The sequence below is a fragment of the Enhydra lutris genome, unplaced genomic scaffold (assembly GCF_002288905.1).
Source record: "Enhydra lutris kenyoni isolate GAN:26980312 unplaced genomic scaffold, ASM228890v2 scaffoldscaffold34, whole genome shotgun sequence".
In the NCBI taxonomy this organism is placed as follows: Eukaryota; Metazoa; Chordata; class Mammalia; order Carnivora; family Mustelidae; genus Enhydra; species Enhydra lutris.
Window position 1 is genome coordinate 15,354,072 of NW_019154118.1, and position 27,821 is coordinate 15,381,892.

Sequence of the window (27,821 nt, forward strand, 5' to 3'; positions counted from 1 at the left end):
GGGGTGGACCCTTCCTCCTAACAAGCGTTCTGTTTGAGAAATAGCCCCTTTCCCTTGCGGGTTATATTATATCCACTGGACCCTGGAAAGAGGAGAAGGAATTAAACCCTTCTTCCATGGGTCGGGAACTATCCTAGTCTTTAGGATCTTTCACACCAGAGCTCAGCTTTTCTGGGCTTCAGTTTTCCGTGGGAATACCTACCTCATGAGATTGTAATGATTCAACCCCTAACCCATCTTGGTGTTTGGTTCAGCAGTTAGGAGGCATTTGAGGAAGTTTTGTTGAACAGATCAAAACATGATCTAGAGATAATGTGTATGAAGATGCTTTGTAAACTGATGTTAGATACACGGGGGGGGGGAGTACTGTGATCTTTTTTTGTGTTTGTCCCCCATCTCCACCTGTGCCTCCTCAGACTTTGCCCAGTGCCCAGCTGCTGGCACTATCAACCCATCAAGTGAGTCCTCTGCTCCCCCAGCAAGTGAATGGAAGCACTACTATGAAACAGAGTGCTTGAGTGCTGTGGGGAATACAAAGGCATAGGAAGCAGAGTTTGGACCCTACAGGATCTTTTGGAGCAATCAAATATATATATATATGGAACAAAACACCCATCTCTTTTGGGTGGCATAGATGTAATAGGTAGTCAGAAGGGAGGGTGGTCTATAAGGGTTAGGGCTCTCTGGGGCCTGGGAAAAGGCAGTGAAACTGAATACCAGGAGCAAACAGGCTTGTTTGTTTTCTTCATTTCTGAAGCAGTCTTGTTAATGGTTGGTATTAATTTTGGGTGGGAGCAGTAGGATATAGGGAAAGCATCCTGGAATAAGGAGTCCCAAATTCTTCTCCTGGGCTTACCACTTTCTAGCTGTATAACCCTGAGGAGGTCCTTAACTACTGTAAGGCTCAGTTTCCCCATCAGTGTAATGGGGCCATAACCTCTTTCTCAAAGGTCAGTGGTAAACACTGACATAACATTTGTGAAACGCTTTTTAAAAGTGCTTTACAATTTCTTTTTCATTGCATCTACCCTCTTATAGTGTCTTGGGTGTGTGTGTGTGTGTGTGTGTGTGTGTGTGTGTGTGTGTAACTCCTTTGAGGTTAGGAGTTCTTTGGAGAAGACAAAGATTTTACTTCCACATTTTCTTAGCATCCACTTTGTGCTAAGGATTGAGATGAAAAAATTCAGTCTATGCCCTCAAGGACCTCATGGTCTACTAGGAAAGACGAATAAATAAAGAGATGCTCGGTTTATAATGAATGTGGGTGGGTACAGTGAAAAGGGATCCAGCAGTGTGTGTGTGTGTGTGTGTGTGTGTGTGTGTGTGTGTGTGTGTGTGTTGGGGGTTGAGGGGAGTCCAGGCAACTCCCACCCCTTCCAATCAGTGTAGACTGGAGGGTAGGTTTGTGAAACCTCTCTCCAGCCTGGGATGTTGTTGGCGCGTCTCTTCCCCAGTCCTCAGGAATGGGGAGGAGAGACGGGTAGAAGCCCCCTCCCCGCCCCCGGGCCAACCTGCCTCCCGCATCCCGGCCGGGCGCCTTACCGAGTCAGACCACTGGGAGGCTGGGGGAGCCGGGTTGGGCGAGGAGGCGAGAGAGATGGGGGAGCTCTTATTTTGACAGGGGCCTCTCCGGGCTCTGGTATGAAGGCAGAAGGAGGCAGCCAGAGAGCCCCGATGCTTATTCAGGCTGGGGAGAGGAGCCGAGTGGAGGGGCGAGCGAGGCTCCGGCAGCGCAGGGGAACCCGGGGAGGCGGCGGCGCGCGGCGGAGCCAGTGGCCGGACATGCCCCGGACCCGGGGCCGCTGCACCACTGCCGCCGCCCGGAGCCAGCCGGCCGGACGCCCGCACGCCTGGGTCCCCCGGCGCCGCGCCGCCCGGGGGCTGCGACCCGGACCCTCGGCGTCCGACCAACAATAAGCGCCCAGACAGCCCCCTCCCCGCCCCGCGCCCGCCGTCCCCGCGGGCCTCGGGGAAAGTGAAAGGAGGAGGCGAAGGAAGGGAGGAAGGAAGGAAGGAAGGAAGTAAGGAAGGAAGGAAGGGAGGAGGAGCAGGAGCCGGAGCCGTGAGGTTCGGGGCCGAGACCCCAGCCCCGAGCCCCGGGCCGGGCGGGTGTGCTCGCTCTCCCGCCGCTGTCCGGCGCCCACGACCATGCTCCGCGGTTGGGAGGCAGGAACCCAGGCGCCCAGCGACCCCCGGATACCCTCTCCCGGGCCGGGCTGGTATTGAGATCAAGGCGTCCAGGATCAAAAGATCACCGCCTGCCCGCCCCCCTCCGCACCTCCAACTGGCAAGCCGGAGGACCCCAATCCAGTCACCGACCCTGATCTGGTCATGGCGTCCAGCTCCGGCCTGGCGTGAGGACCCCCGACCCGCGCGAGGTGAGGGGTGGGCTGGGGCCGAGGGTGAAAGTCATGCCAGGCGGGCAGAGGCGCGAGGAGGGAGATCCAGTTTGAACTGGGGAGGGGGAACACAGTCCGATTGTCTGTTGCCCTCTGGCACGCACCCCCAGGCTGTTTAAGGGTTGGGGGACTCTCCCAGGGTTAGTGGTGACTACTCTTGGGCCCCCAGTCAGGTTGGCAGCCCCAGAGCTCAGGGGGGAGGGCTTAGGGACAGCCAGGGGACCCTGCCACCCTAGCGCAGAGAACAAGGCCGGCCTTGGGCCAGCTGGAGCAGCAACCCTGCCCTGGGGGCTTCTGGGAGATGTAGTCCCCCTCCCAGGCTCCCCAACCCCTTGGGTCTCAGCACCCCAGCACTCCTCCCCTAGCTGATGGGAGCCTCCAGAAGGAAGTGCATTAGGATTGGGGATTGCTGGGGTTACCCTCTGCCCCCAAGCAGTGCCTAGGAGCAATAGGGGCTGTGAGTCCTGGAGTCTCCCCTGCCAAGGATTCTCAGCAGTGTGGGCTTGGCTGGGGGGTGGGGCAGTCACACAGTTCCTTGGAGGTGTCCCTGCACTGCTAAGGGGAGGCTCCCCCTGCTTTGGTCCTGGGAGCTCCTGGGGGAGGAATATGAAGAAGAGAAGTGAGACTTAAGGCTTCTTGCTTGTCTGGAGTATGCCCTATCCCTGGGCTGCTGGAATTTGGTTTCTGGAGACACTGAAGTCTACTCTCCCCTTCTCCCTCTGGGTTGCTGAGAAGGAGCGTGTCCCTCACAGTCTGGGAGTCTGGAGGGTGTCTCTCTGGAGCAGTGAAGCCAGGATCTGCTTCTGTCTGTCTGTCCAGCCTCCTTCCTTCCGGGTTTTTCTGACACCCCCTCCTCCCGCCTCCTTCAGTCTGTCTGCTGCTTGGGGTGTGTGTCTGTATCTGGGGAGTGGTGGAGGGGGGCTCTGCTGCAGGGAGGAAGAGTGTTGCTTTGGGAGAGGTGAGCTGGGCATGTGACTGAGCCATGGGATAGGGGCTTGAGGCCCACTTGATCTTTGGCCTTGGTTTCCAGTTTTACCTAGGAAAGCTGTCTTTACACTGTGTCTGCTGGAACCCTACTGATGTCTCTCGGCAGCTCTCTGAGCGTGACCTCCAGGGTGGGTGGCCTTCCACTCCTCTTGTTCTCCCCACCCCTCAGCCTCTCCAGAGAGCAGACACTTCTGCTGGGCCTGGCTTTTCTGCTTCTCCCAGCACGGGTCTTGCCTTCTCTGGGTCAGGACCACGATTTCATGGCCCCAGGGGAAGGCATGATCAGGCCCCGTCTTTCTGGTGTCATCTGTGAGGCGACTGGTTTGAAGCCTCAGGATGCAGTGAGAATGGGTCAGGAAGGTGAGGGGTAAGGGAAGTCTGGTAGAAAAGGAAGGTGTTGCCTCCCCAAGGTGATCAGGCTCCTTGGCCTTGGAGAATCAGGCCTGGAAGGCCAGGGTCTAGCCACCTCTCTCTAGAGGCTCCCTGCTTACCTGTGCTGCTCCTGTTTAGGGGTGGGGCCTGGGGGAAGGGTTGATGTTTGAAAAGGGTGCTGGTTTGGGAGCCGAGTACCTATCATCTTCCATCCAGGGCAACTCTTGTGTTTGGGACAGCAGGGGCCCCATGGCTGGAGAGGGGTCCTGGAGGTCCATGTGCGGGTTCAAGATGAGTCTCTAATTACCGGGCTTGAGGGTCAAGGTGAGACGACATTACAGAGTCCTGGGGAAGGTTTGGTGGTCCACAGAAACCTGGGACTAGTGCAACAGTGGCAATGTGGGGCCTCGTGAACTTGCTTATTGACCCTGTGCAGGGCGCCTGTGCCTCTGTTTGCGTAGTTCCTGGCCCCCAGCTTCTGGGTACCTGGGTTAAGCAGAAGCCCTGGGCTGGAGACTCTGTTTCCCTGAACAAGCAGGACAGTAGCCTTCTGGGCAGAGGCCTAGTGGGTGGCAGTGTGGACTCAGCTGGAATGCCTGGCACCTGCTTTAGATTAAAGAAGATGCCTGCAAAGGGGGGATGCCTGCCTGTGGGGGAGTGGCTGGGATGGAGCTCCGTGTAGCCCAGGAGTGGGGTGGAGGAAGAAGAGGACCAGGGTTGCAGGTAGCAGCAGCTCTGGCAGGAGTGGAAGGAGCCGGAACTCACCCAGCTCTGCAGCCCCTCCTCCAGGGAGTATAAGACCAGAGCTGGGGGCACCCCCACACTGCCTCTGGTGCCACAGGCTGAACTTCTGCCCCAGTGCCCAGGGGATGGGGCAGCTACAGAGAGCCAGGGTGTCTGAGTGTCCGTTCTTCCCGGGATTGGGAAAAGCCTGCAAGGAAGTGGGGGGACACTTTGGGGTTCTTGTTTACTCTTCCTGGGGCTCCTTGGTTGCTGGTGGTGAGGAACCCCAAGAGCCTGGGTACCCAGGGGTGTTGGGGAAATGGCATCCCTTCCTTGTGCCAGGAGTCCTGGGCACTGCCCGGGTGCTGACCTAGGGGGAGGGGGCAGAGGGGGATGGCAGCGTGGGAAAGCGGGCAGCCGTGGGAGCCAAGCGGGTGCACGCTGGGTGCCGCGGGCAGGGAGCCTCTGCCAGGCCCGCTCTCCCTGGGGTGGGGCTGGCTGTTCCAGGGACTGGCTCAACCTGTTGAGCGCCTGGCTGCTGTAGCGTGGCATGTGTGCCCCTGCCTGCTAGCCCTGGCAGCTGCCCACCCTAGCCACACTGGAGGGGCTGCCCCCAGGGATCTGGGGAAAGGCAGCTCAGAGTGGCCAAGGGGCCGGGATGGGTCTGCTAGAGGCTCATCCAGAGAGTGCTGTTTCCCCAGGTCCAGTCCTCTAACTATCAGAGCTGGGCTGGGGCTAGTTGGAGGGCTAGGTAGCTGGAAGCCAGGAGCTGGGGGGCTAGGCGGAGAAGGCCCCCATAGCGCTCTCTCTCGAGGTGCTGCTTGTCCTTTGGATGGGCGGCCCTAAAGGCAGCCTGGAGTTACAGCCTGGAATTTCCTCTGCTGGGTGCCAGGGCCAGGCCTCCAGAGCCCCACCCCCAGCCTGGCCTGACCTGCCCTCCCTGGGAGAGAGCTGCCCACTTTCCCTAGAGGCTGGGGGAGGGGCAGTAAGGGCATTCTGCTGCCCTGGGAGGGGAGGGGTGACTTCCTGGGTGTGGGGGTATGTTGCACTGCCTCAGTCTCCCCAAAAGCCCCCCTCCCCATGAAGAAGAGGGAAGCCCCTGGTTCCCCAGGAACTGTCTCCCACCCTGCTCTGAGTATGGGGAGTCCTGGGTCCCACGGAGGATCTCTGAGCCCTGTGGGGCCCTTGCTGTCCCCCCACCCCCTCGGACCCCTTAGCTTTGGGCCCACCTTTGGGCTCTACTAGCTGGTAAAGGGGAGCCTGGTTGTTACTCTGTAGAGGAGAAGGTGTTGACCACCGCCCATAAATGGGGGAAGCAGGCACAGGCAACTTCCCTCTTCCTCTCACTCCTGAGGGGAAGGGCAGCCTCCCCTGCCTTCTTACTTTTTCAGTCAGTGGCCAAAGCAGAGTCCTCTCCTTCTTTGCCTCCTTTCCACCCCAGGCCCTTCCTGCTGGTGCCTAGACCACCTGACCCTCCTAACCTTGGTGTCTCTTCCAGGCCCCCCTCCCTGGGAGGCTGGGATTCCCTCTGCCCCACCCCCTCTCCAAAGGGCTGGTGGCCCTTCGCTGGCCTGCCTTCCCCTCCCCCCTACTCTCCACCCCCCAGCCTCAACTGGGAATGGCCCTGAATCCAGCATTTCCAGCATTTCGAAACCAAGATTGTTTTGAAATCCCTGAGTACTTCTCCACCCCCCTCTGGCTCCCCTCCTCCCCACTAGTCCAGAATTTAGTCCTCTAATCTGACCTCACGCTGTGCATTGCCAGGGTCTGTGTGTGCGTGTGTGTGTGTGTGTGTGTGTGTGTGTGTGTGTGTGTGTGAGTTCGAGTGCTAGCACTCAGCCACGTGCATACTATTGTGTGTGTGTGTGTGTGTGCACAGGCGCTCACGGGCATGGGTGTGTGTGTGTGTGTGTGTGTGTGTGTGTGTATCCCAGTGTGGGTATATCTTCTGTCTGTCAGCAGGTCTGTGTGACTGGCCCGTGTCTTTTGTGATTCTGGCTGTCCTCATTCTCTGGGAGTATGGCAGCCTCTGTGGGTCTCGAGGCATTCTTAGGGAGTTTGGGGTTATTTTTAGGAGATAGAGATCTTGGACGTGTATCTTTGGGAGTCGTGTCTGTGTCTCAGTTGCACGTCCCAGGGAGTGTCTCTGAGGAGTGTGTGTGCCTGGGGTTGTGTCTCTTTGATGAGTTTATGTGTGTGTATACGTGTGTGTGTGTGTTCTGCTTCTGTTCTTGCTTCTCTCCTCCTCCCTTTGAACATGTCTGGTGTGTGTAGTCACAGGTCTCCCCGCAGCAACCTGGGACATGGAGTGCTCTGTCCCTTGATTGGGAGATTTCCTGGAGTGGGGCCAAGGCTTCTGGCAGGGCCAGGGTCCTTGGAGAGAAAGTGGTGGCATGGGGGGACTTTGGGATAAACTGCTCCCCTCCCCCTGACTGGGCTCTCTTCCTCTGCCCCTCAAAGACACCCAGCACCTTTGGGGTCCCAACACCCTCTTCTTGACCTCATGATACAGTGGTGGGTGATGGGTGATCATAGGGAGGCCAGTCCCCAAAGGAAGGGCTAGGAGAGGGAGTTAAGCCTCCATCCCAGTCACTTGCTTCACTGGGGTTGAGGAAGGGGCCGGCCACATCAGACCTGGGAGCTTGGTGGCTAATTTAAGATTCAGGAAAGTTGACTTCTCTAGCTAGGGGGAGACAGCAAAATAAGACAAGACATTCATATTTCCAGTCTTTACAGAAGACAGAGGAGGCTGGAATCCTAAGGGGGTGATATTCCACCCCAGAAATACAAGGCATTTGGGGTATTTGGGGTGGGGCCAGCTGCCATTGTAGCCTGGGACGTCCTTCATGTTTAAGTTCATTCTGCAATTAGACCGTGTTCTACAGTGGGGGAGGAGGCCAGGTGGGAGTTTTTTTTTTTTTTTTTTTTTGCCAAAGCAAGGGTGGTGATAACAGAGTTATGTTAGCATGGGATTCGGGCCCTGGAACCCTTGATAATTTCCTATGACTCAGTATCCCATCCTGGGGTCTCAGGCTCTAATTGAATGCTTTCCTCTAGAAGCACTTGGGTCAGATCAGTGAGGAAGAAGAGGGCCCAGGCAGGGGCTGTTTGTAGGAGTCTAGGGCCTGTGCAGACAGTAGCAGGATGTAGGCAGAGGATAAGCTGTCCCTTCCCCCCACCCCCATGGCCTCTGGTCCCAGGACACAGTGGGAGGAAGGGAGGCCTAGAGGCACAGGTTGGTACAGTGCTCAGTGACCCAGCAAGGGGAGGGCTTTGGCAAGGAATTTTCAGTTTGTTTCTCAATCTCTGTCTCTGAGACACGCGCACACACGTCACTGCAGACACCTTCAGGAGATGAGCCTAGAAAAGTCACCTAGGGGGCGGTAGGGCAGGGCGCTACCAGATGGGGCTGTGTGGAACCAGCTTCATTCTGGCGGAAGAGGCCCCGCACCTGCCCTCTTGAACTGGAAGTTGGGCCCAGCTGGAGGTCTCCTACCCAGCTCCCCCTTCCTGGGCCTGGGAGCAACACAGGCTGGACAGGGTTAAGTCTGGTTGGCAGGGACACCCCCTGCCCCCAGTGCAGAGAGAGAGAGAGAGAGAGAGAGAGAGAGGGAGGGAGGGAGGGAGGGGTGGTTCGCAGCTTGCTCTAGTTGGCGTCTCTCCCAGAATTCTTCGGAAAAGAACTCCCCTTTGACCCCCAGTACAAACTGAGCCCAGCCACCAGCCTCCCTCCCGCCTGCCTGTGGGAGCTTCACTCAGCCCCCCTCCTACGGAACTCCTAAGCCAGATCCTCTCACCCCAGGCCCTCCCAACCAGGCCGGTGGGGACTTTGCATCTTCAGGGGACAAGGGGTATAGCCAAAGGGACCACACATGGACACGGGAGAGGCCCCATTCTTATCTCTGACATAGGATAATCCTGGGGCTGGCTGCCAGGGTCCTCTGGTCTCCCCATCCCCATCCCTTCCCCCAGGACCTCAGGCCAGGTCATGGGAGTCATTGGCCCCGCCTCTGTTGAAGGCATCTTCCAGTGCCTTCTCCTTTCCTGCTTCCAGGATAGGGAGGGGGAGCAGTGTGGTGCAGCAGCTGGGTCAGGCCTGGCTCCCAGCCAATCCACAGAAGTCCTGGAGTGGGGGTGTGGGGGTGTGGTGGTGTCCGAGTAGCTCAGAGACTTCCTGGAGCTGCAGGCTGTGTGTGTGTGTGTGTGTGTGTGTGTGTGTGAACACGTTTCTGTGGTGTACATGTTGGGGGAGGGGCTGGGGTTATGGGAGGAGCAGGGCCCTAGATTGCTGGCTTGGGGCTTCTAGCTGTGAGTGACCCTCTCTCCACAGGGAGCCCCCTTCCCAGACAACACCCTTGAGCCTGAGCCCGGCACACAGTTACTCCTGAGGTGAGAGCTCTGTGTGCTTGTGCCTGCCCTCTGCAGCCTCCTTGCTGCTCTCTTGTCTGCTGGTCTCCTGCTTGGCTTTTTGTTTTGGGCGCCCTCCTCCTGGCTTTCTGCCCCCACTTCTCCTTGCATTCTCCTGCCCCCAGAGGAGGGGAGCTAGCAGCCTTACAACCTGGAACCTGGGGGGTGGGGCTGGGGCAGGGAGGGGTAAAGCCCCACCCCTGTGAAAGTCCCAGGTCTTCTCTGAGCTGGAATCTTTCCAGGCCTGGGAGGTGGGGAGCTCCTGCCCAATCACCCCTGGAGGGCAAGGTAGGGTTTCCTGGTCATCCCAAGTGCTTGCCCCGCTCCGTCCTGGCTTTGGCCTCCCCCTGCTGAGTCAAAGCCAGGGTGGCTATCAGCCACCGAAATGTGGTTTCTGCCCTGGCCTACACACACACACACACACACACACACAGGCTCTCTCCCTACTGCTAACCCCCCCTCCTTCCCTCCCTCCCCTCCTTCCTTACTTAGCAACAACTCCCTGAATTCACAACAAACACGCCTGTAGGCTCCTGGGCTGACTAGGGAAGGCTGCAGAAGGCGGAGGTCTGGGAGGAGGCACATCTCTCAGACTGTCCTCTGGAGGGAGGGGCTTCTGATCCCCCCACTCTCCTTCCTGGGGGCCCACTGGAGGCCACTGCCTCTCAGGGACCAGGAGGAAGTCATCCCGTTTCCAACTCAGGCAATGAAAAAAGTGGGGAGCAGTGACAGGTGTGGCTGAGCAGGTGTGGGGGCAGGGCTTGGACTCTACCCTTCACTAGGGAGTCCCACTTGACTTTTGACCCCCACCTGGAGAGTGAGAGGAGCGGTGGACTCCCCTCCAGCCCATCGGTCTCTCTTAGCAGGGGCCCAGTGTTGTTGTCATGGTAACTTGCCTGGCTCCCTTCTTTTGGGACCAGGATGGGCAAGGAGGACATAGCGGACTGGGGGTGGGTGTGACTGGGGGCCCCCCCGGAGAACTTTTCTCTCAGGGCACCTGTGCCGAGGGGGTGGGGAGGGGTGCCCTCTCTCTGATCTCTTCCCTGGGCAAGAACTGTGGCCTCTAGCCATGACCTGGGGCACATCGGGCGTGGAGGGAGTGTGTGTGGAATGGTGAGGGGCGCCCATTCTCTCGTTAGAGCACCGGTACAGGGTGAACTGGTCTTGCAAAATGGTTAAGAACCCAGTTGCGGGCGTGTCTGGGTTCAAATCCCTATTCTTCTCATTCTGGACTGTGTAACTTAGGAAAGTCACCTAACTTCCTTGTGCCTTAAAGTGGGGGATCATAAAAGTACTTTGGTGTAGAGCTGTTGTGAGGATTAAATTAGATCGTGTGTATGTGTAGCGTTCAGGACAGCCTGATGCGACGGCATAAAATGCTCAGTATGAGGTAGTGAGCCTCCTCTTTGCTCCTCGACATTGCTTTCTACAGGAACTCCTAACCCCACCCCCGGGGGGCTTTGGCCTGGAAGAACGGTTGGCCTGGCCATTGGCAGTGGAGGACTGGGGAGTGGGGGTGGGGGAGGACAACCTTTCCCGTACTTCGGACTCCGAGATTCTAACACCCTTCCAGACTCACTTTCTCACTGCCTCAGTCTCCCCACTGTTGGAGCCAGCTCACATCTTGGGTGCAGGTTCACCAAATGGCCGTAGGCGCAGAGAAGGGCCTGGGGGACTTAGGACGTGTCCCTCCCTATCTGCCAGTGCTTCCCAGGCTGAGCTCTCCCTCCCCCAGGCTGCTGGCTCAGATCAACTTAGCACCCCTCCCACCCTTCCATCCCTGCTGCTCTGTTCTTTCACCAGGCTGAACGCAACATTCTGTCCTTAAATGGCTTAACTGGCTGCCTCCTCTCCTTCCTGGCCTAAGGGGTCAGGGACCTTCCTTGGGGAGAACAGTGGCAGTGCGGAGCTGTGACACGCATGGTAGCTGTTAGGGCTGCCCCAGGGTCCCCCGGATTCCCTGGACCCTCTGCCTGGGCATTTTCCCCGAGTGTGGCAGAGCAGTGCCCAGGCCTGTGATATGTATAGAAGCCCAGATGGGCATGCCTGGCACCTGCCACGCACAGCCAGGCAGGGAGGAGGCATCCTGCAGCTCAGAGGAGGGGTGGGGTCACATCAGCATCCACAGGGGCCAGAGGACTCTTTTCGTGGGCTGCGTGGTAAGTGTGGGCAGTGCTGGAAAGAGTTCTGCTTCAGCCCTGTGTGCCCTGGGGTAGGGTGAGTGCCAAGGATCATGGGGTGAGCAGGGCTTCTGAGGGGTGTGGCATGGAGCCGAGGCTTGGGAACCTCTGGAGGAGGACCCCAGGAGTGCACAGCAGAGTGGACACACAACGTTTGGCTCTTCCGGGGAGTGAGTATCCAGATCTCAGGAGAAAGTGGATTGTAAGATGTGGCAGAAGTGCCTGCGATCCCAGGGCTCCTGGGTCTGAGACCGGGGCTTGGCTGCCAGGAACCTTCTCTGGCCTGGTACCGAGATATGTGGGCTGGAGCCCCTGGCTCTACGCATCCTTCTGGAACCCTCAGCCCTTCTTCTGGAGCCAGAGAGGACACTTCCCTTCTATGGGCCTGAAAGTGAGGGCTCTGGGTTGGCCTGGGCTGTGCTGCACTGCTGGGCTGGCCATGCCGCCTATGCCCGGCCCCTGGGGCCTGTTCCTTGGGCAGTCTGGGGCTATTTTTGGGATCGGGCTGGGGCTCTAGGTCTGGTTTCAGATGTTCCAATGTGAACAGGAGAAAATGGGAACAGATGGCTGGAGGGTCCTGCTGGGAGCAGGTTATTTTTAGGGCCTTATTAACCCTTTGGGGGCTTGTGGAGCCATCCTGAGAGGGACAGCCCTCTCTAGTTGAGAAGAGGACAGGTCTTTTCCCTGGACCCCTGCTTTCCAGAACTTCCTGCACCAGTTGCTCCTCTGGCCCTCTCAGACCCTTCTCTCTTTAAGGACGTGCACGCATGAGAAGAAAGTAGGCTCCAGCTTCCTCCACCCCAAGTCTTGCAGGAGATGACCAAGTAGGCAGGGAGAAGGCTGCCTGGCTGGCGGCAGCTGGGCCACTGTTGACGGGAAGTCCCCTCTGACTTGCCTCCTGAGGTTTTGAGACACACACCCGAAGCTAAGAGAGTGGATGACTGCTTTCTGGGTTCACACTCTGGTTTCAAGTGTATGGCGGTGAAGTCAGTGATGCCCAGGGAAGAGCTAACTCAGGGAGCTGGCCCCTTCCAGGAGAGCAGAAGAGCCACATATTTGTACCTGGTCCCCCTTATATGATGTCCGTGGGCCCCATTCCCTTGGATGCTCCAAGGCAAATGCCTACATTTATTTACCAAATGCCCACATATCTGGGGGCTATGAGAGGGTAAAGAAGGGGAGGGACATCATGGCCAGAAATGGTTTCTTGAGAGCCGAGTATGTCATAGGCATTCTGTGAGATGGTTTCACTAAGAAAACCATCTCACCCTATACATGTACCCTCACTTTGAAGATGAGGATACAGGTCAAAAGGACAAGTCCTCTAGCTCAGACAGGGCGGGATGTGATTGGCACCTTGTCTCCCTGACCGTGAACGCGGCCCTCATGGCCCTCATTGCACTCCGGGCCTGGCATCCCAACCCCAGGAGGTAAGGCTGCTGGGGACAGGATCTCTTCAGGGAGCAGGTTTCTGGAATGAGTGTGGGAAAGGAGGCCTGGGGGCAGGGGACCCTGCCTGTCCCTGGTCTCACAATCCCCTAAGCCCTTCTACCCTGAGGGTGCCAGGACTGACACCAGAAACCCCGTTTGGCCTTCCTGTCTTCCCTGCGGGAGGATCACAGGCATACATCCTGTCTCTCAGGCCCCACCCCCACCCCGTCCTGGCCCACAGGCTCCCGCTTCCTGCAGGGTCACGGCCATCTGGATGTCAACGTGGGCAGAGCTGGAGGGCTCTCCAGGTGCTGCTGCGGCCAGGGGTTTGGGCCAGGCAGGCGAGGTGAGGGGGCAGGGAGGATGTGTCTGCCGCTGGCGGTACCTGGGGGAGCAAGCCGAGCGGCGGGCGCTGGGTGAGGTCCCGCCCCGTGGTGCGCTGCTGGCTGTGCCAGCAGTCTGCCCGCACTCTGGTCCTCCCACAATGGCCCCATTGTTCCCAGCCGCCAGGCAGTTTGGAGGAGGTTCCTAGGCCACCCCTACCTCCCCCCAAACAGGGGCCAGATTAACCCCTTGGAGGACAGGCCAGGTGAGGGCCCATAGGGGGCTACCCTGCCCAGTCCTCCCTTCTGGGCCTCCGGGCTTTGGGAAGTCACCTTTCGCCCACGTGTACCCGGCGACAGAACCACTGCAGACACCGGGGTCTCCCCCTGGGGAGGGAGGAGCACCTAGACCCTCTCCCACCCCCACCGTGGTGCAGGTGCCAGGGGCCAGGAAGTGCCAGTGGGGTGGCAGGCGGAGACCAGATATATTTGGGCCGGTGGGGCTAATTCCAGCCACCACTGCCTGCCCTACTGGCTCCTGAGCTCCTTTCCTTCCTGTGAAACCAGAGCTGGGTTGGGCCTAGCTCAGGATTTCGGTGGATTTAAAGAGGCAGCACCATCCCTGCCAGCCTGGCTTCCTCTCCCCCTCCCCAGGTAGGGTCTGGGGCAGAGAGAGGACTGAAAAGAACTTCTGGCTCTTGCCTTGCCCTGGGCTAACCCTGGGCCCTTACCCCGGTTAGGGGTACCAGGCTCTTGGCAGCTCCTCTCTCCCAGAGCTTTGGGCGGGTGGGGTGGGCGGGGGTGGGCTGTGGTTTCCTGTGTTGGCTGTTTGTGCCTGGCCCAGAGTGCCCGCCGCCTGCCTGGGCTTCCTGCCCTGTCTTGTTTCCTTGTGCCCCCCACCCTCCGTTCCCCCTCCGCCCTGAGGGAGGGAGCAGCCAGGGACTGGGCAGCTGCCTTTGGGGGCACCCCACTGCCAAGGCATGACTGCGTCCCAAGGCCTGGCCACCTTGGCAGTGGCTGAGGGAGCCAAGAGAGGTGACTTCAAGCTTGTCTAGGCAATGCCACTTGTCTTAGAGACTCCAGAAGGGACAGTGGGCACCAGAATGGGCAGAACACCCCCTTCTCCCCAGAAGCACCTTGTTCAGAGACCCCGACTAGAGTAGTCTGGGACTAGGAGTTCCCACGGAACTGCAGGACTGGGGTTGCCTGGCAACATTCTGGGGCTGCAGGTGGGGCGAGGTGGTTTGTCAACCAGACAAAAATGATCGATTTGCACAGTCTCCTTTGGCAAGAGGTGGGGTTGGGGGAAGTGGGGAGAGCTGCTAGGAGCCAGGGTGAGGGGAAGGCCTCTGAGGACCCACACAGAGGGTCCCAGAGCAATACCTTGGTCCTTGAGCAGATTTCCTGCTGGGCTATGAATCCTTGACCTCCCCACTTGGGCTGAGTCACCACCTCAGGAAGAGGAAGTGACCTGGGTGGTAGAGGAGAGCCTCTAGGGACCAAGGAGTCCCGAAACCTAGGAGAAAAGGGACCCAGCGCTTGTCTTGGGAGCTGCATCTCCTTGAGCCCGGGGACAATAATTCCACCCCCATGGCTCCAGGAGGGCCTGAGCAGCCCATTTCTTCTCTAGAGGAGTCTGCCCACCATGCTGGGGAGCATGAAGCCTCCAAACCATTTTCTCGTTGCCTCTCTTGGGTGGTTTTGAGCTAGGCAATGAGGTCAGTGGACCAGCTGGAGAACCAAGCAGGGGGTCCCAGTGCTGGGGCAGCTGAAAATAGTCAGGTTGCCACTGGTGTGTGAATGCCCATTATACCTGTGCTGGTTCTGTGTTGAGCACCCATTGAAGGCATCTGTGGAAGCCTTCCTGATCTCCCTCCCCCCACCGGGGTCAGGTACACCGGCTCCCCCTAACGCCCTAGGGAAGGCCATGGGGAAGCAGCTGACCTCAGGCTCTTTGTTTCAGTAGCCTCCTGGTTTGTGCTCCTGGCCGTTTGCTCCTGCTTGTGAGCACAAGTCACCACTCCAGAGTCCCATGCCTTTCCTTTCCCTCATCCCAGGCGCTCCTGCTCCTGTGCTGGGAAGCCCCCTTCACTCACAGCACCGACCAGGAGTTAGCCACCCCCCATCCCTAGGCCCTCCAGGTGTCTTGGGGGGAGCTGAGTGTGTAGAGGAGGAATGGTCTTTGGGAGCCCCTGCAAACTCCTGAGGGGTAGGGGGGAGGTGTGAGATGGGAAAGTCCTGACTCATCTGTGCTTGACTCAGCTCGCCCTGCGGTGGGGTGGGAGCAAGGGGGTGGAGTCGGAGCGGGGAGGGCCACTCCAAGATTCTTCTGAGGACTGACTGGGGACACCGGAGAGAACTAATTTTCTAATAGCCCCTTCCCAAAATATTCCAAGTCCCAACATTTGAAGCTGTAAACACAGGAGGTAGTGCGGGTGGGCCCAGTGGCTAGAAGCCCACCTTTCTGGTGCCCGCTCAGATGAGGAGTCCTGACTTCAAGGGAGGGGGGAGGAGACACTGAAGTTGGGGTGGGGGAGCCCCAGGAATGGGGTCTTGGAGCTGCCACGTACTTGTCACATGACCCAGGGGCACGTGGATTCCTTTTGGCACACCTCAGTTTCTTTCTGGTGAAAAGGGGATAATAATACTGTCTCTTTAGGTGATAGGTAGTTTTGAGGACTTTGGTGGTGAAGGTGAGAGCTTGAGTGAGACCCGTCGGCCACAGGGCCGTCTCTAAGCCCAGGTCCCTCTCCAGCCCTCCTCTTAACTGCTTCTGCTCTAACCTGTTGCAGGAGATGGGGGCTGGCCGAGGGAGGCTTCCCAGCCGGCCCTGGACTTTGGAACCGTCCCCTGAGGAGCCTCTCTTCCCGGAGGGAGACCTAGAAGAGGGAAGGCCAATACGCCTGGGGTTAATTTAGGGTTAGACCCCCACAGGGTTATGGGTGGGTGGGGGCCTCGCCTCCGCGTCCAGCCCAGCCTCCAGCCCCGCTGGGAGCGGCGAGAGTGCGCACCGGTGTCACGCTGGCCGGATCACGAGGGCGAGGCTGGGCCCAAGTCTCCCCCCCTCCCCCACCCCGATCGGTGGGGCCAGGGAGCGCAGGGCAGGGGGCGGTTGGGTGAGGCTTCTGTGTTTGCGTGAGTCTGTTTGTTGGTGTATCTATGGCCCCGCGTGTATGTGTGTACGCGCGCGTGTGTTCCTTTGTCACTACCAGGCTCAACTTTCTCTGGTTCCCTTGGGGCCGGGTCTCGTTCTTTTCATCCGTTCCATGAGTCGGCGCGCTCCCTCTCTGCCGTCGGGCAGCTTGGGCGCCTGCGGGTGCCCCAGGCTGATTCTGTGCTCCTGCTTGGGCCAGCGCCTCCCTCGCCCTCCAGCACACCTCCGCGGGTCGGCGTGGGTGCGCCTCTAGTTTCCTGGGCTCCGTGCGTGTCTTTGTCTCCCCGTCCACGTGTGAGCTGTGAGTGTGTGTGAGTCAGAGTTCGGGTGCTTGCGGGTCTCGGAGCCCCTGCCAGGCGGCGCCCAGCGCTAGGCCGAACCTCGGCCCGCCGCCGCCGCCCCGCCCAGCCCCTGGCCGCTCTTGGCCGGGTGTCTGTCCGTGCGGCGCGTGCGGGGCCGGCGAGGCAAGCTGCAGTCCTGTCCGTCTCCCGCTCCTTCGCTCGCTCGCTCGCTGGCTCCCTCGCTCGCTCTGCCTCTCCGCTCGGGCTCTGCCGAAGGGGGCGGGGTGGGGTGCAGGGGCGGGGTGGGGGGGGAGGGGAGGCTCCTGCATTCTTGCGGTCGGGGAGGAATCTGAGCCAGCGTTACTGGTCTCCAGAAGAGCCCAGCTGCAGCCCCGGGGCCCCGCCAGGCCTCTCGCTGCCCGCCCGGGCCTGCTGGAATGGGCACGGGCTAGGCCTCGAGCTGGGGGCGGGGCGGGGCATTGCCCCTACCCAGGCCACCTTGGCGCCTGGGGGCGCCCTGGGGGGCGGGGCGAGAGGAGTTCCCCACCCGGGGTGAGGGGCGTGCCTGGGAGCGGGAGTCCCCCCAAGGGGCCAGAGCAGACCTCACGGCCGCCCCAAGCGGGCGTCTTTGCAACCTATCCTTTCAGTGACTTCTGCCTCTGCGGCCCGGGGAAAGGGGGGCCCTGCTAGAGACTGCAAGCTCCCTGAGGGTCAGGTGCGGGAGGGATGGGGATACAATCGGCCTCTAGGATAGAGACCCCAGCTAGTAGTCCTCCCTTTCCATTCCCACCTTACCCTGTCTAGTTCCCTAGTCCCAGGGCTGTTGGGTCCTCCCTTCTCCCCTCCCCTCCTACACCCCCTCCCCAAGTCACAAGTTTTCTCTTTGGGGCTTGTTGCTGCAGTCCGTGCTCCAGTACCGAGTACCTGGCTGGGCCCTGGGCACGCACAGGGGCCGTAGCCCCACTGTGTGTGGGAGCCATGAGGATCCTGGCTAACAAGACAAGGTGTGTGGGTGTCGTGGAGGGCGGGAAGTGTGTGTGTGTGTGTGTGGAGTGCGGGGAAGGGAAGGGCCCAGTGATCATGGGGCTGAGATGTGCTGGCTTGGACAGTGAGCCCTATGGCCACTTGGCTTCTAAGGCCACCGGGGGGTCAGAATGGGATGGCCTGCCCTGAGGCAGGAGCCCACAGCCTTCATGTCTGGGCCCAGGGGACAGAGGGCAGTGGCAATCAACTAGGCCTACTGCTCTAGTCCCTTTCAGCCCTTGCCTCCTAAAAAACGGTTTGAGCAGACCCTGGCCCACCCCACTGTCGGGTCCAGTGGCGCCCTCTGGCCTCAGTCTAGCTGGGGGTGGAAGCTGGAGGGAGGGGCGGTACCTGCCTCCCTCCCCTTCCCCAGGAGAAGCCGGCAGACAGGGCCAGGCGGCAGCAGCAGGACAGCAGAGCTGAAATAAATCTGAGCTGGTGTGGAATGAGGGGGGATAAATATCCTCTCCCGTGATGTGATCTTTCCAGCGGCTATTAATAGGTCTCCGGGGAGGGGGAGGCGGTGGGGGGAACGGGCTGGAGCTTAAAGGGCCCGCAGCCTAGGCTGCAGGAATCCTTGGTTTCCAGCTTCGCTCCAGTCTGCTCCGCACACCGCTCCCCTCCCCCTTTCCTCCTGCTCCTGCCTGCCTGCCAGCCCTGCTGGTGGACCCCCTTCAGGCTTTCCCCTCCTGCTCTGAGGAGCTGTCTGGACCAGTGGGTACCACTCTGCAGTGTGCTTGTCTCCACGTCCCCAGGGGAATGGAGCTGAGGCATGAGCAGTGACCCTCAGGTCCTGTGCCCCTCACCTGCGGGTGTGGAGCACATCAAAGTTGAGGATTAGGACCTTGGAAGTAGTCTGGAGAGAGCAAAGCCTGAAAGAGATGTTCAGGTGTTGGTCAGGTGCTAGTTGGGGGGAGTTGCTGGGAGGCTTGCTGTCCGATGGATGTTGGGGGTGGGGGTGGATTCTGCCTCCCAAGGCCCTGGTTTCTACTTGAATTGTGGGGTCTGAGAGGTGGAGAGGATTGCCCTATCTTCACTCCCCAAGGTGGAGAAAGGCATCAGCCCTTGTCTGAGGAACCACAGGAGGAGATAGGGAATAGCTGGTGGTCTTAACACGCTCCTTGGCCCCCACGTCCATTACCATTAAGTGAGGCGGGATGGGGATGGTTAAAATGCAGGCATGCTAGGCCCCTAGCAAGATTAACCTTTCGTGTTTCTCCCACCTTGTCCCAGGTTACCCCACCCCAGGAGGAGAGAAGCTCCAGGGAGCCCGCCGCTGTCCCCGCGCGGCCACTGCCCCCCAGCCCCAGCCAAGCCAATGCACCCAGAAAATAAGTTGACCAATCATGGCAAGACAGGGAATGGAGGGGCCCAATCCCAGCACCAGAATGTGAACCAAGGACCCACCTGCAACCTGGGCCCGAAGGGCGTGGGGGCGGGGAGCCATGGGGCCAAGGCCAACCAGATCTCACCCAGCAACTCAAGTCTGAAGAACCCCCAAGCAGGGGTGCCCCCTTTCAGCTCACTCAAGGGCAAGGTGAAGAGGGAGCGGAGCGTGTCTGTGGACTCTGGAGAGCAGCGAGAGGCTGGGACTCCATCCCTGGATTCAGAGGCCAAAGGTACCCCATTTCCTGATCCCTAAGACTCCAGTATGTTCCAGTCCAAGGCCCACGCTTGCTGCCCCCTTTGCCTAATCCCTTTCCCTTGCTTCTCTCCAGCATTTATGCGGGGTCACCTTTCTCTTGCCCCCGTTATACCCACTGGCTTGGCCATTCTCTCAGGAGCGGGGGTGGCCAGGGCAGGCCCTTGTCATCTTCAGGTGCCACCCACGGGAGGGGCCACACGGCGTAATGGTCAGCCTCATTCCTCTCTGGAGGGGGAGAGGGAGGTGCTCTGGGGTGAGGAGCAGACCCACACACCTCCTAAGGAACCTCCTGGTATCCCATCTGGTGGGAGTCTTTGAGCAGGCTCTGGGGCCTGCAAGGGTAGCAGTGGCTCTCCCCTCCCTCACCACCCCCCCCAGCCCTAATTAGAACCAGTTGTGGTTGGGGATTATGCCGTGCTTGGTGCTGGGTGGGGGAAGGGAGACAGGCAGCGGGGCTGGAGAGAGAAATCAGAAACAAATGGTGTGGTGGGGGCCAAGGGCTGGCAAAGTGCCCACCGTGGCCTGGGCAGTGCCCTCTTAGGGTGGGACATCTGGGAGAATGGGCCCATGGAGACCCTGGCTGTGGGAGGACGGGGCCTCTGGGCACTTGGTCTGACCCCTGCCCGCCTTGTCCTGCCTGGGCAGAGGTGGCACCCCGGAGTAAGCGGCGGTGTGTGCTGGAGCGGAAGCAGCCATACAGCGGGGACGAATGGTGCTCAGGACCCGACAGTGAGGAGGACGACAAGCCCATTGGGGCCACCCACAGTGAGTGCCCATTGCTGCCAGGATCTTGTGGCCCATGGTGCCCCGGGGACATGGCTGCCCTGAGGGAGCCTCCCTCTCCTCACCTTCAAAGGCCTGAGTCTGAGAGAGAGCAAGGGTCAGGAACCCAGACTACTTCTTTCCCATCTCACCTGTCACTCTGTCCCTCCCTGCGCTGTGACAGCTTAGCCCCTGCCTTCCAGGTGCTCAGTGAGCCCCTCTTCCTAGGGACAGAGGTAGGGTGGGGTGGCCCCTCCTGGCCCTACGACCTCCACCTCCTCCCATGAATTCTTGGCCTCTGCTGCCACCTACTGGTCAGTAGAGGGAGGGTGGCGAGGGTCCTGCATTGCTGAGAGCCAGACCGTTGGTTCAGAAGTCTGGCTGAGCCTGGGTGGGAGCTTACCTTGGCTCTGTCTCTGGCGCCCATCCCCAGCCTCTGATTGATGGCTGGCAAATGCCTAGCGTGCATCACCAGGACGAGGCGTGGGTGTGGGTGGATGCCCACTCCTCTCATTCTTTTATTGACCAGTGTGTATTTGGGCCTTGTTCAAGTAATGGGGAGAACCGGACACTCTCCCACCCTTAGGAAGCCCGCACACATTTATTGGGTGATTTCCCTCAAAGCTGACATCTCTTTGAGGGGAGAAACAACTTAATGCAGGTGAACTAGCCAGAGAATGTTAAATGGTGACCTGCTCGGTGGGCTGGGACCCTAACTAGAAAGAAGGAAGAAAAAAATGTGCTGGCTCCTTTGCTACTTTGTTTAAGCCTTCCAGTAGCCCTGGGAAGTAGGTGTGGTTACGGTTAAGATGCCTATTGCAGAGGAGGAAACAGGCCGAGCCTATGTTTTTGGAAGGAGTGGACCATGTCCGTGGAAGTGGGGTGTACAGGCTGGAACTTTAAAGGTCCTCTGGTCCCAGGTGCCGGCCCCAGGGGACTGGCCGTCCATGAGCCCCTCTGAACCTGTCAGTGACAGATGGGGGTGGTCACTGCCTCCTGGGACCCACAGCCCCCATCAGTTTGCTTTTATAACTTTAGACTGCCAGGATGTAGAAACGCTGGAAGAAACAGGGGAAATACAGAGAAGGTGCTACCATCCCATCCCCAGCACTAAGACAACCACTGATCCTATTTTACTTGTAGTTGCCATGACGTTCTCAGAGAGTTCTTAGCTTGGGGGCAGCCGATGTAGTGGCTAATAGCACAGACGCTGCAGTCACACAACTTTGGTTGGTGTCTTGGATCTCCCATTTATTATTTGTGTGAATTTGGGAAAGGGTCCCAATTTCCTCATCTATAGGAATGGGTCTCTTCACAGGATTGGTGTGAGGAGCGAATGACTTGCTACACATGACACAACACTGCTCGTTTTCATTACTGTTACTGTACTAGAAAGTTCCTTATTGGAATAAAGCCTGCCTCCCTCCTGTAACTTGTACCCGGGAGTCCTAGCTCTGTGTACAGAGTATTATGCACCTTCCTCTTCCCAGGACAGCCCTCACACACTGAGGCCAGCTCTCAGGACCCCCCGCCCCCAAGCTGTTGGCTCTGTTATTCTGTGCAAAATTTGTTTATCTTGGCATGGGAGTGGGTCCATTGACTTACCTAGTCTCGTTAATGACCACGCGTAGATCTTTTTGGGGCTTGGACTTCGGTCTACTTTATGGCCATGGAACAGACATCATTTGGTGCTCAGGGTGGTCAGTCTACCCTGGGAGGGCACCCACTATGCCAGTCTTTTCTAACTCTGTTTTCTAAGTGATTTTTGTTGTTGTTGTTGTTGTTGGCGACATATTTCTGAAGTTGCTGTAAAAATAGATTTCTTTGACCTGCCCCACTGTGCAGAGCAGGGAGTTAGTGTTCCCATTTTATAGATGAAGCAACAGAGGTTTAAAGGGATGAGCTGTCTTGTTCCTAAGGGCACAGAGTCCGTTAGTGGTGAGCTAGAATGCAAAACCAGTCATCATTTGACTCATCAATCTGTGCAGTCTCTTGGCCTTCTCCCCTCACCTGGTCAGAGCATTTGCAGGTGCACACACCCCCCCACACACACCCGTAGTCTGTGGGCTCAGAACAGGCCTTTGGAGTCCCAGCCCAAGTTCAGATCCCGGTTCGGCACTGATGGGCTGTGTCATGTTGGGTGAGTTAATGTCATTCCTCCAGAGTTGTTTCCTCCTCTGTAAAGCAGAGCATAGGACACCTCCCTTCCAGGGATGTTGTGGTCAGAGGGAATCACATCTTAAGTGTCCTTTGGGATGCCACGCACAGGGGAGCCTGTCCCATTTCCCCTCCCCCTCATCTCCATATGGTCCCCATGATTTCTGTCCTGGTTGAAGACGTCTAGGGCAAGTAAGCGTGGACACCAGACACATACCACCGGAGTGTGGCAAAAGATCACCTAGCTGACCTGAGCTGAAAAGCAGTGAGCCTGCCTGGGATGGGGTGGGGGGCAGCGCCAGCGGGCTCTCCTTTCTGAGTCGAGGCTGCTCACCCGGCTTCTCTCCTCTCTCATGCAGACTGTAATGTAGCAGACCCAGCCATGACGGCCCCACAGCTGGGTCCCGGCCAAGCCGCCCAACTTCCCCTCAGCGAGAGCAGCGCTCCAGGACCCCCACATGGGCCACCGCCTGGCCTCCGGCCCGACGCCCCCGGGGGTGGGGGTGGGGGTGTCCCCGGCAAGCCTCCCTCACAGTACGTGTACGTCTTCACCACCCATCTGGCCAACACGTAAGTGCCTCGGGGTGGGCCCAGCCTGCTCTGTGCCCCCCTCAGCCTGCAGTCCTGAGTGTCCGCCTGCAGGGAGCCAGGGCTAGGCTGGGCTAGGTGGGGGAAGGGCAAGGGCTCTCCCCGGCCCACCTGTTTCCCTGACCGATTTGTGCGTGACCCTTCTGTGCAGGGCCGCCGAGGCCGTGCTGCAGGGCCGGGCTGACTCCATCCTTGCCTACCACCAGCAGAACGTGCCCCGGGCCAAGCTGGACCAGGTGAGTGGGGCGCCTCTGAGAACAGTGGGATTGGCTGGTGCCTCCCTTTGCCTGGCTCATGCTCCGCCTCTGTCCTCCCACAGGCCCCAAAAGTGCCACCTACCCCAGAGCCGCTACCCTTAAGCACGCCGTCCGCGGGCACCCCGCAGTCCCAGCCCCCTCCGCTGCCGCCGCCGCCCCCATCGGCCCCCAGCAGCGCTCCGCCCACCCTGCCTTCAGATGGGCCACCTGAAGACGCCAGTCAGGACCTGACACCCAACTCGGTGGGAGCAGCCAGCACAGGCGGTGGCACCGGGGGCACCCACCCTAACACCCCTACAGCCGCCACCGCCAGCAACCCGCTGCCTCCGGGAGGAGACTCCGGTGGTGCCCCGGGCCCTGCCCTGCTCCCGGAGGCTGCCCCCACAGGAAATGGGCAACGGAGCCTGGTGGGCTCTGAGGGCCTGTCCAAGGAGCAGCTGGAGCACCGGGAGCGTTCCCTCCAGACCCTGCGGGACATTGAGCGGCTGTTGCTCCGAAGCGGGGAGACGGAGCCCTTCCTCAAGGGACCCCCAGGAGGAGCCGGCGAGGGGGGACCACCAGCACAAGCCCCTCCTGCCCCCCAGCAGCCCCCCACGGCCCCTCCCAGTGGGCTGAAAAAGTATGAGGAGCCCTTGCAGTCTATGATTTCACAGACGCAGAGCCTGGGGGGACCCGCGCTGGAGCACGAGGTGCCTGGGCACCCCCCAGGTGGGGACATGGGGCAGCAGATGAACATGATGATGCAGAGGCTGGGCCAGGACAGCCTGACACCAGAGCAGGTGGCCTGGCGCAAGCTCCAGGAAGAGTACTACGAGGAGAAGCGGCGGAAGGAAGAGCAGATAGGGCTGCATGGGGGCCGCCCCCTGCAAGACATGATGGCCATGGGGGGCATGATGGTGAGGGGGCCACCGCCTCCCTACCACAGCAAGCCCGGGGATCAGTGGCCCCCCGGCATGGGTGCACCGCTGCGGGGCCCCATGGATGTCCAAGATCCCATGCAGCTCCGAGGCGGACCTCCCTTTCCTGGCCCCCGTTTCCCAGGCAACCAGATGCAACGGGTGCCTGGTTTTGGAGGCATGCAGGGGATGCCCATGGAGGTGCCCATGAATGCTATGCAGAGGCCTGTGAGGCCAGGTATGGGCTGGACCGAAGACTTGCCCCCCATGGGGGGGCCAAGTAATTTTGCCCAGAATGCCGTGCCCTACCCTGGCGGGCAGGGTGAAGCGGAGCGATTCATGACCCCCCGGGTCCGGGAGGAGCTGCTGCGGCACCAGCTGCTGGAGAAGCGGTCGATGGGCATGCAGCGCCCCCTGGGCATGGCGGGCGGGGCCATGGGGCAGGGCATGGAGATGGAGCGGATGATGCAGGCACACCGGCAGATGGAGCCGGCCATGTTTCCTGGGCAGATGGCCGGTGGCGAGGGCCTGGCAGGCACCCCCATGGGCATGGAGTTTGGCGGAGGCCGGGGCCTCCTGAGTCCCCCCATGGGGCAGTCTGGGCTGAGAGAGGTGGACCCTCCCATGGGGCCTGGCAACCTCAACATGAACATGAATGTGAACATGAACATGAACATGAACTTGAATGTCCAGATGACCCCACAGCAGCAGATGCTGATGTCACAGAAGATGCGGGGCCCCGGGGACATGATGGGGCCGCAGGGCCTCAGTCCTGAGGAGATGGCCCGGGTGCGGGCCCAGAACAGCAGCGGTGGCATGATGGGTGGCCCACAGAAGATGCTCATGCCCTCGCAGTTCCCCAACCAGGGCCAGCAGGGATTCTCTGGGGGCCAGGGGCCCTTCCAAGCCATGCCCCAGGACATGGGCAATACCCAAGACATGTTCAGTCCTGACCAGAGCTCAATGCCCATGGGTAACGTGGGCACCACCCGGCTCAGCCACATGCCCCTGCCCCCTGCGTCCAATCCTCCCGGGTCCGTGCATTCGGCCCCCAACCGGGGGCTGGGCAGACGGCCTTCAGACCTCACCATCAGTATTAATCAGATGGGCTCCCCGGGGATGGGGCACCTGAAGTCACCCACCCTTAGCCAGGTGCACTCACCCCTGGTCACCTCGCCCTCCGCCAACCTCAAGTCACCCCAGACACCCTCACAGATGGTGCCCTTGCCTTCGGCTAACCCGCCGGGACCTCTCAAGTCGCCACAGGTCCTCAGCTCCTCCCTCAGTGTCCGTTCGCCCACTGGCTCGCCCAGCAGGCTCAAGTCTCCTTCCGTGGCGGTGCCTTCTCCCGGCTGGGTTGCCTCACCCAAGACAGCCATGCCCAGCCCTGGGGTTCCCCAGAACAAGCAGCCGCCTCTCAACATGAACTCTTCCACCACCCTGGGCAGCATGGAACAGGGTGAGTCAGCTGAGCCAGGCCGCGGGGTGGGGGGTAGGGGAGTGGGGACGGGACTCTGGCACTGGGAACCTGGGAGGGGAGGGGTGTGTTCTTACTGGGGCAGGTGAGCGCGCAAAGGCATCTGTGCCGGGCGCAGAGGTGGACACTGCTTGAGGGACACACGTCAGCAGCTGAGTGTGAGTTTCCACAAGGAGTGCCATGGGGCTCTGCCAGGCATTTGGAGGGGCTCGCTCTTGGGCTCTCTGCACTGTCTGGGGGCCCCGAGGCTGCCCGAAGACAGGTGGGCAATGGTGTTAATGGGTTGAGCAGAATACTGGAGTAGAGGTGTGCCTGGAGGAGTCAGGAGATTTGGGAGCTGGCCTCTTCCTAGCCCACCATGTATGTGAGCCGCCAAACTCGTCTTCCCCTCCCCGGTTACCCTCCGCTCTTTCTGTCTCCATGCTTCTGTAGGTGCCCTCCCACCTAGTGGCCCCCGGAGCAGCTCCTCAGCGCCTCCCGCCAACCCTCCCAGCGGCCTCATGAACCCCAGCCTGCCATTTACTTCCTCCCCAGACCCCACGCCTTCCCAGAACCCCCTGTCACTGATGATGTCCCAGATGTCCAAGTACGCCATGCCCAGCTCCACCCCGCTCTACCACAACGCCATCAAGACCATCGCCACCTCCGACGACGAGCTGCTGCCTGATCGGCCCCTGCTCCCACCTCCGCCACCTCCGCAGGGCTCTGGGCCAGGTGCGAGGCCAGAAGGGGGTGCAGGGAGAAGAGGACCTGGGGGTGGGCCCCGGGCGTGGGAAGAGCTGCCACGGCCAGCTGTTGCCCCGGTGGTTATGCTGGCTCTCCTATGCTCCCAGCGGGCCCTGGGAGTGGGAGGGTGATGTCCTGGGTCAGGTTTCCGCTTGTCATGGAGTAAAACCAAGCCCAGGGCAGCGGAGTGTCGTTTCTGACATCCAGTGAGTGACGTGTCTGTGGCAGACTGAGCCAGAACTCGGGTCTCTTGGCTTCTAACCTGAGTGCTTGAAGTCTGTGTCCCTGTGGCCAGCACAGGCCCATGGTAGAGGCCCTCACCCCTGCTGGCATGAGCCTGGCTGGGGAGGGGGGAAGAACTGAGTTCCGCAGCCTTCCCCAGCATGGCACACACAGCTCCTGACCCCTTTTTCTCTCTCCCCACAGGGATCAGCAATAACCAGCCCAACCAGATGCACCTGAACTCAGCTGCGGCCCAGAGCCCCATGGGCATGAACCTGCCAGGCCAGCAGCCCCTGTCCCACGAACCCCCGCCTACTATGTTGCCCTCCCCCACCCCTCTGGGGTCCAACATTCCACTGCACCCCAATGCGCAGGGGACAGGAGGGCCCCCTCAAAACTCGATGATGCTGCCTCCAGGAGGCCCAGACTCCCTGAGTGCTCCCTGTGGCCCAGTGCCCAGCTCCTCCCAGATGATGCCCTTCCCCCCTCGGCTGCAGCAGCCCCATGGTGCCATGGCCCCCAGTGGGGGTGGGGGCGGGGGGCCCGGCCTGCAGCAGCACTACCCTTCCAGCATGCCCCTGCCCCCAGAGGACCTGCCTAGCCAGCCGCCCGGCCCCATACCCCCTCAGCAGCACCTGATGGGCAAAGGCATGGCTGGGCGCATGGGCGACGCCTACCCCCCAGGCGTGCTCCCTGGGGTGGCATCAGTGCTGAGCGACCCCGAGCTGAGCGAGGTGATCCGGCCCACCCCGACGGGGATCCCTGAGTTCGACTTATCAAGGATCATCCCCTCTGAGAAGCCAAGCAGCACCCTCCAATACTTTCCCAAGAGTGAGAACCAGCCCCCCAAGGCCCAGCCCCCCAATCTGCATCTCATGAACCTGCAGAACATGATGGCGGAGCAGACCCCCTCACGGCCCCCCAACCTCCCGGGCCAGCAAGGCGTCCAGCGGGGTCTCAACATGTCCATGTGCCACCCTGGACAGATGTCCTTGCTGGGCAGGACAGGTGTGCCCCCCCAGCAGGGCGTGGTGCCCCACGGCCTGCACCAGGGAGTCATGTCCCCTCCACAAGGCCTCATGACCCAGCAGAATTTCATGCTGATGAAGCAGCGGGGGGTGGGGGGGGAGGTCTACAGCCAGCCCCCCCACATGCTCTCCCCGCAGGGCTCCCTCATGGGCCCCCCGCCCCAGCAGAACCTCATGGTGTCACACCCGCTGCGGCAGCGCAGTGTGTCTCTGGACAGTCAGATGGGCTACCTCCCAGCGCCGGGCAGCATGGCCAACCTGCCCTTCTAGCAGTCCCCTGGGGGGTGGGGGCTGGCTGGAGCTGGGGCGGTCCCGCAAATATGATACCCTTAAAGAAGTTCCTTCCCCTCCAGTGTTGGGATGGCCTGGGTGAAGGGGTGGGGTGGATGGGGTGGGAGGGGCTTGTGTGGGGAGTGGCATTTGTGGAAACCAGATGTGCCGGCAGCTTGGGGGGAGGTGGCAGAGCGGGGTGGGGGGTTTTGGGTTGGGGTTCCATTTCGGCCACCAGGACTGCCCCTTCCCCACCCTTCCCCAGTCGATGGAGCCTCTCTCTTCCCTCATTCTCTGCACCCCTCCCCTTCTTTAGCTGTGCTTTCAGAGTCCTATTATGGAATCCTGGGGGGGAGCAGAGAATCCTGGGTGGGGGAAGCCAGAGTAGAGGAGAGGTCTCCCCCACTCTGTCTCCTTTCTGCGGCTTGTTTCCTAGGCTCTGCGTGCTCCTGGAGCTTCATTCTTCTCTCGGTTTCTCTGCTCCCACCGGTTTTTCCTTCTGTCTCTTCCTGC

General features: G+C 60.1%; 1 protein-coding gene across 4 annotated transcripts; it reads left to right on the forward strand.

Moving 5' to 3' along the window:
* Nucleotides 1-1,843: 1,843 nt before the first annotated feature.
* On the forward strand, nt 1,844-27,416 carry LOC111153891 (B-cell CLL/lymphoma 9 like). Of its 4 annotated transcripts, none has more exons than XM_022513184.1 (10): nt 1,844-2,378; nt 8,812-8,870; nt 17,160-17,261; nt 18,514-18,899; nt 19,571-19,690; nt 22,204-22,414; nt 22,584-22,668; nt 22,752-25,044; nt 25,495-25,776; nt 26,215-27,416. In XM_022513184.1, exons 3-10 carry the CDS (start codon nt 17,236-17,238, stop codon nt 27,306-27,308), a joined length of 4,497 nt encoding a protein of 1,498 aa, XP_022368892.1. In that variant the 5' UTR covers nt 1,844-2,378; nt 8,812-8,870; nt 17,160-17,235; the 3' UTR covers nt 27,309-27,416. The 4 variants fall into 4 exon arrangements, with proteins under 4 accessions (XP_022368892.1, XP_022368894.1, XP_022368893.1 ...); XM_022513186.1 differs by having other exon boundaries at nt 25,597-25,776; XM_022513185.1 differs by lacking the exon at nt 8,812-8,870.
* The last annotated feature ends 405 nt before the right edge of the window (nt 27,417-27,821 follow it).